Genomic DNA, 7,600 nt, shown 5'->3' with positions numbered 1-7,600 from the left:
ACACGAACCCAGGTGTCGCTGTATCCACTGGTGTCCCTCGATCAGCTGATCCAACAGAGCAAAGTAATGAGAGTTCGCCTCATCAGCCATCACCCAGCCGCCCGTCACCAGCTCCAACTGCCCCGCCTTCAGCAGGCTGACCAATCACAGAGCAGGAAAAAAAAAGAACACGACTTTAAATAAGAAAAAAATACATCAAACGAAAGCGACAGGATGATTAAATAATGAGAAAGAGTTCAAATGGACAGAAGAGAGTCAGAACAAAAACATTTTAAACTATTTACCGTTTGACCATCTCTCTCTTCTGCTCGTCGATGTCGTTCCACCACTTAGAGAAATAACTGATTTCTGCCCAAATCATCTTCCTCCTGCTCAACAGAAAAGACAGCGTCAAATTGTTTCTGTGCACGTTTACATTCGAGGGAAAGAAATCAAAGATCGTCCTCTAAAACAGTTTGAAGAGATCAGACGTTTGAGAGAAGGATGTGCTGAGGCACACGGTCAGACCAGAGCGCGACCCCGACTCATCGAGCCGCTAGAGAAACATCAGAGTCGACGGGTCACGTAATATTCGATCACTGTGACTTTAGGTTCTTCTTCACCAGCAGTGAGTTGTCTGCTAACAGTCACTGTGTCTGTTCTTCCTCTGAGACCAGAGGACCTGGTCTTTGGCTCCCAGCACATGTCAAAGCAGACTCTGCCCCCTGCTGGGTCCCTGGTGGATCACATCAGGAATCCTGGAGTCTGGTTTGACTGAGTCACAAAGCAGACGTGGGAGTGTTTTCTTTTTCTGAAAGCACTTTTTAACATGGATTATGAAGTCTGCTCTATGAATAAAGATTATTTTTATTATCATTATCTTATAATGACAGTGTTTCCCACACACAGACTTTACACAGGTAGTCCGGTCCAGGTGCGTTATAACAGGGATCGGTGGACATTTCACAGGTAAAGCAACAGTGAAGACACGAGTGCAGATTTCATTTGTTAGTTACCATGTTGGTTTACATCGTTTGATTGGCTACGTCATTAACAAGACGGCATGCAGCCCACCTGCTGCTGTGGAAACTGGTGGAAAAATACAGAAAAAAACGAGTTCTGTGTTTGTTATGCGACTTTGTAAAACATAGTGCTGATGGAGAAAGTCAGGAAGAGGCGGGGCCAGCAGGTGTGTCTGCAGCAGGTGTATCTGAGGCAGGTTCAGAGCAGATATTAAAATAATTATTATTCCTGAGGGAATTTAATCACGCTTTCACATGTGAATTCATTGCCGCTGAAAACAACAGATGCTCTATTTCCTCCTGTTAGTCTGACAGAAACTGCAGCGAGCAGCTGTTTGAGGGAATGACGGAAACTTTTAAACACAAAACCATAAATCTGTTTGAAGATCGACATCTTCAGGAGGAAGAGAGCCACAGAGGAGAGAGAGGAAGGTGAGGATGAGGCTACCTGCTGTCTTCAGTCAGTTTGATCAGCATGTTGTTCAGGATGTGCTTCGTCTGATCCTGATAATAACTGTCGAACGTCTTCAACCAGCCTGAAACACACAGTCAGGTTTCCATCACTCACATGGACATTAATGACATTCATTCCCTGCAGACTCACCGTAACATCTACCTGCCCCCACTCTACCCCCACTCTGCCCCCACTCTACCCCCACTCTGCCCCCCACTCTGCCCCCCAACCTGCCCCCCACTCTGCCCCCCACTCTGCCCCCCAACCTGCCCCCCAACCTGCCCCCCAACCTGCCCCCCACTCTACCCCCACTCTACCCCCACTCTACCCCCAACCTGCCCCCACTCTACCCCCACTCTGCCCCCACTCTGCCCCCCAACCTGCCCCCCACTCTACCCCCAACCTGCCCCCCACTCTACCCCCAACCTGCCCCCTAATCTGCTACACCTAGCCTGCCACTTACTTACCCCTGACCTTCACCAAGTCACCACACTAAACTTTAAAGGACGTTATGAGGTCCTGTATTTGTCCCCATAAGGAAGACCCGTCCCCACAACGTGGGGAACAGAAGCACATGTGGAAAGCTTTGTTTAAAGTTTCTCACCGGGGTCGTTGTGCGAGTGAGGCACCAGGAACACTTCCAGCGGCTGCTCGTCCCACTCGTTGCCCTGGTAACGGACCTCAAAGCCTTGTTTCCAGGCGCCGCCGTCGGGGTTATCAAACGGCAGCAGGTCGTAAACATCCAGCAGCTGAGAAACAAAAAGAAAACCTTCCCGATGACCTCAGACACTTCACACACTCGTTCTTACTGTCCTCTTGTTACTTTACAAAACTCCTGTAAAAATACTACAAACATCGTCATTTAAAACTCATTTAAATATTAAAATATAAAAATACTTTTACTTCAACAACACCGATATACTTTCAAAAACTACGACTACTTCCCGACAGTACTGAAGTACTTTCATAAAATAACTTTAGCATGCTAAGCTAACCTGCACGCCGTCGGTTCCGTCCTTCATCTTTTCAGCCAATCGGCAGCCAGGCAGCGCGTCCGCTCGGCTGTGGGAAGAGTCTGAGCTCACATTGGCCCCTCGCCCTTTTTCCCATGATGCTTTGTGGTTGAGCAGAGCGTCGCGCAGCTCACTGACCAGACGGTTGTTGTAGCTCAGGAGATGCTCCAACCTGTCAATCATCTGGTGGAGGCGGGACAAATCCTACAAGGAAGATGATTGGTTTAAAAATATGTTCTCAGTCTGTAGATGTTCGTGTTAAAGTGACGCTTTATTTTGAAAATCCACGTGCTGTATTTAGTGACTCACGCTGTCAACCAGTCCATCAGGCGTCTCCCCTGTGTTCTGAAGCTCCGCCCCCTGCATCATCTCCAGCATGCGGTACAGTGACATCACCGCCAAGCAGAAGACTCCGCCCACCAGCACGGCCAGCACCCGACTCCGCTTCATCACTGGGACGACTAAAAAACAAACAAAAGGCAACGTGCTGTCGGTCAAACACCTGCACACATTCACAGAGCGGTCCAATCAGGACACACGTGCGAACAGAACGCTGCAGCTGAAGGACGCACGCCACCACGAGGCCACTATGCAGACGCTTCACCCCGACACGCCGCCGTCATGTGACAGGCGTGAACACAGAGTCAGATCGCTGCTGCACAGACCTTCATCGACTGTCTGGTGAAGTTCAGTTTACCAAAAAAGCACGAGGCCTGTTTTCCTCAACAAAACAAACATCTTGATAGAAAAATTAAGTTCTCGCGACTCACATGAATAAACATTCACTGAACATTTCTCATATTGTTATTAAGGAAAATTACGTTGTGATCATGTATATTATTTATTCTATTTGTTGTTGGGAATAAAGTGTTGCTGCTGATATTTATCTGTGCTCACAGTTAGACGTAATGAACACCTTTACGTGGCGTAAGTGACGCCACCAGATGCACTTCCCAAACATGTGCATGGAAAATAAACCGAGCTTGTAGAACGCCACTGAATATTAACAGGGTTTCCCTTTAGTCACAGAGACTACGACGGCCCGCCACGCTCTCCTTTCTGCTACCACGGTGTCAAATAAAAACTTTAAAGACCTCTAACGGTGTCAGCTCGCACGCTTTAACGTCCGACTCGAGACGACCGCTTTTCCTTTGACGACACGAGCTGGTTTGAGGTCAGTTTGAGGGTCTGAGCAGCTCTGAGTGCTCCTGTCACTCTGCTGCAGCTGAATCGGGAGTGCACAAGTATCAGAGCCTTTACGGTAAGGTCACAGAGCAGCCGACAGGCAGGTTAGAGACTTTATTCTGTTTCTCTCTACAAAGACAAGAAGACGTGAAGAGGCGCCACACACGAGGCTGCACATGTGACAAGGTCCGGTTTTCAAAATAATGTGAGTCTGAGTTAATCAGATATGACCACGTCTCACTTGGACGTTCACTTTCTCTCAGCGGCCCGTCCCGTTTCATTTCCTGCTATTGCTCACGTCTTTCCTGTCGTGTGGTTTTGTTCTTTAAATGAAAAGTTCCTGCAGAAATCTGGAAGTTAAACCACGAACTTTGCCTCCTCTGCTGAAACCAAGGGCGTCGCTGGGCTCAGATCAGGGCGCGAGAGACATCGCGATACCTGAAATTTGATTCACAAGAACGAGACGAAAAGATCCTTAAACAGATTTCCTCAATGCTGAGATAGATGAGTGGGGGGGGGGGTTAGATAATAACACTTTCTGCACTAAGTCTGACAGAATCTCAGTCAATGCTGCTCTCAGGTCTGTTCCTCCTGTAACATCGTCCCTGCTGGTCGCGTTCACAGGGAGAGAACGGAAACTGAGACAAGAAGGTGTTAAAGTTTCTGATGTCTTTGGGTCATTTTATAATCAGCAGCTTGTTTTTTTCAGCTTAAGTTACTTTTTTTGGACGATGCACATTTGTTTCCTCTATATTTTGCTTGCATGTTTTCTGAATGTGTAAATAACAGAGCTGTATTTCAGAACATTTCTTAACAAATTATGTTGTCAAAAAGTGGTGGGGACATGTCCCCGGCGTCCCTGGCGTCCCCAGTCTAATGACTCCTATGGTTGAACCTTAGCTTTCTAACATCTCTGAGCTCCAGTGGAACGGTGTTTGATGCAGCTGAGCTCCTCATTGGTTTTGACCGCCAGCTTCAATCTTATCCAACTTTCTCAACAACCCGTCTGAACCCGTGTCTGAGTTCCCTTTATTCAACCGTTTAAAACCTGATGAAAGCTGCCGCAGCCAGCAGGATCTTATATATTTAAAACCTTTGAGTTACCTGTGCCAGCATGTGACCTGACCCCTGACCCCTGACCCCTCCTGATTTTTGACTGCATCAGTCAGGGGACCAGACTCTGACCCCGGCTGAACCAGAGGCCGACATGTTGAGCAGCTCTCTGGGTAAAAGACTCTACATCATGCAGAAAAACACCTTCTAACGCATTTAAATCCACATTTAAACCCTCTGCAGTGACGCCGCTGCGTCTCTAGCGAAGCTACAAAGACTGAATTATTTTGTAAAATCATATGTGCCAGAGGAAGTGTTTAGCGGCCCTGCAGCTCCGACGGAAGTGAAGAGAAAATTAACACAACTTTAGAAAAGTTAATGAAAGCGTCCTTACCGACTTCCGCGTTGGTCAAACAGCCGCAGGTCTCGCGCTCCGGTGCGTCTCGCGCTGTTCGTCACCTGCTCGGTGACGCAGCTGTCTGACTTCAGCTTCCCGGGAAAACTGAATAAAAACGAATCAGTTTAATTAAAGACGAATAAAGTTCGCTGTTCACTCCGCAGCGCGAGCTCAGGCTGCTGCTTCGCGCCTGCGCCCTGCCGTTTGTTTTGCTTCCGGCTTTGTTCAGCTGACTCAGCGCTGCGCAGACGTCGCTTCCGGTTAGATCAGCAGCAGTTTCCGTTCTTTAAAATCCCGGCAGGAGCAGCTGCAGAGAGAAGGAGTCGAGGAAACCAACGAGGAAACGAGCATTGAACACTTTCCTTAAACCTGCTGCACAGCTGCTTCATCTGCCTCTGCTGTTATTAAAAGATGAAGCAGGTCTGAACGCTCTGGTTCAGCCCAATAATCTGACTTCAGCAGCTGCACTGGTGTTCGGGTGGCATAACCCCCCCCAATTAATGCGTTTACCAGATTTAGAGAGCAGCATCTGCATGGATGTTTTAGCCCCACCTCCACCGTCCCTGTAGCTTCAGGCCATTTCTTTCTTTCTTGTGTGTTAAATTGATGTCTGAGTGTTTTCTTTAATGACTTACTTTGATGATCAGAGAGGCTGCTGTCAGTCATTAAAACATTTCCATCTGTGCAGTAAAGTCAGAGCAAATATCCTGGGACAAAACAGAAAAAACCTGCAGTAATAAACTTGACAGGACAAAGAGGAAACAGAATGAAACTTTCAGCTTCTATAATCACGTTTAGACTCTGATGGAGCTCAGAACTGATCAGGAGGACGGCTGCTTTACTCCAAACAGGTTCACTGGATGAACATGGACTGTGTGTGAGAGCTTCAGGATGTGCAGAAGAACAGAACATGAATAAACACCAGATCCTGATCGATCCTGTCGGCATGTCGGGAGATTTATTAATAATTAGGTTGCTTTGGCTCGGGCGTAAATGCGAACAGTCCTGGTCCTGGTCCAGCTGCAGGTCACAGGAGAGGGGTTTCAAGATGGCGGAGTGAGTGGCAACATTTCGGCAGGCTCCAATTAAAATTCCTTAATTAGTCCTTGAAATGTGATTAACCAATGCAATAACCCTCGATTTCAAGGCTGCTCGAGTAAGTGTGAGTACTGCAGTGACAAAAGTAGGATACCAAAACATTTTGGGATCTTGTTGCTTGTTCTTTTTGCAACAATGTCGGACCACAACTACAACTTGGAGATGCTCCGCGAGGCATGTGATGATATCGACATCGATGAAGAATTAGGGGCGGTCGATCTCTCCGCCAAGGAAGCCAAAATTAACAAAGACCATACACCAATTAAAGAGCCAAAACCCAAGAAACAGAAATACAGAAGTGGAATTGAGGACGAGAACACAGGCGCTGCAATTCTTCAAGCAGTACAAGCTCTGACCCGAAAAATGGACGAACAGACTGAACTTTTGAAAAGCTTTGACAGACGTATTGAAGCGAAAACAACTGCGACAAATAAAAACCGGGAAGACATCGGCGCGCTCCAGGAAAGAGTCGACGACCTTCAGAGGAATAATAACCTCCTTAAAGAAGCATGTGCTGAGCAAACCCGATACAAAAGAAGGTGGAGCCTGAGGGTTATTGGTCTCCCAGAAAAGGACGGAGAGGACACGAGAGAAGTCATCCTCGGGATACTTACAAGAGTTGTCCCAATGTCTGTGGAGCGGCTGCGAGACGCAGTTGACACTGTTCACCGGCTGGGAAGAAGAGGGGACGGCGTTACCTCAAGTGTCACGCTGAGAGCGATCATTATTCAGTTCGGGATGAAGTTTGGAAGAAGTTGAAAGATGCAATAATAATAATAATCCTTATTTGTAGAGCAAATCAAAAACAAGTTACAAATTGCTTTAACAAGTGTAAAGAATAATACAAAAAAACAAGATAAGAGCATGAAAACATTGAAAAGACTAAAATACAGATAAAATAAAAGGGATAAAATAAAGTCAAATAAGATCGGGAAAAGCTCTCCTATAAAAGTCTGTTTTAAGAAGGGACTTAAAAGAGTTCACTGACTCAGCCGACCTGATTTCCTCGGGCAGGCTGTTCCAGAGCCTCGGGGCCCTGACAGCAAACGCTCTGTCCCCTTTAGTTTTCAGTCGAGACTCTGGAACAGACAACAGACCTCTGCCCGAGGATCTCAAGGTACGTGCTGGTGCGTATGGGACTAAAAGGTCAGAAATATAACAAGGCGAGAGGCCATGAAGAGCTTTAAAAGTGATCAATAGAATTTTAAAGTCAATTCTAAAACATACTGGGAGCCAGTGTAATGAAGCTAAAATAGGAGTAATGTGGTCATATTTCTTTGTTCTGGTTAAAAGCCTGGCAGCTGAGTTCTGGACAGTCTGGAGTCGATCAATAGATTTTTGGGTTAAACAGGTGAAAAGGCTGTTGCAATAATCCAGATGTGATGAGATGAAGGCGTGT

General features: G+C 46.8%; 1 protein-coding gene across 1 annotated transcript in view; it reads right to left on the bottom strand.

Moving 5' to 3' along the window:
• LOC123982362 (alpha-mannosidase 2-like) overlaps positions 1-5,311 on the bottom strand; it is a 16,872-nt gene extending 11,561 nt beyond the window's left edge. The window contains exons 1-7 of the mRNA XM_046067849.1: positions 5,101-5,311; positions 2,778-2,929; positions 2,451-2,672; positions 2,060-2,204; positions 1,450-1,537; positions 285-368; positions 9-136 (exon numbers count right to left, since the gene is read on the bottom strand). Of these exons, the coding sequence (XP_045923805.1) occupies positions 9-136; positions 285-368; positions 1,450-1,537; positions 2,060-2,204; positions 2,451-2,672; positions 2,778-2,918 (808 nt within the window). The 5' untranslated portion in view covers positions 2,919-2,929; positions 5,101-5,311. The remainder of the gene's footprint in view (positions 1-8; positions 137-284; positions 369-1,449; positions 1,538-2,059; positions 2,205-2,450; positions 2,673-2,777; positions 2,930-5,100) is intronic.
• Between the last annotated feature and the right edge of the window lie 2,289 nt (positions 5,312-7,600).

The sequence above is a fragment of the Micropterus dolomieu genome, linkage group LG13 (genome assembly GCF_021292245.1).
Source record: "Micropterus dolomieu isolate WLL.071019.BEF.003 ecotype Adirondacks linkage group LG13, ASM2129224v1, whole genome shotgun sequence".
NCBI lineage: Eukaryota > Metazoa > Chordata > Actinopteri > Centrarchiformes > Centrarchidae > Micropterus > Micropterus dolomieu.
Note: the sequence above shows the minus strand (reverse complement) of the source record. Positions and strands in the feature narration are given on the sequence as shown.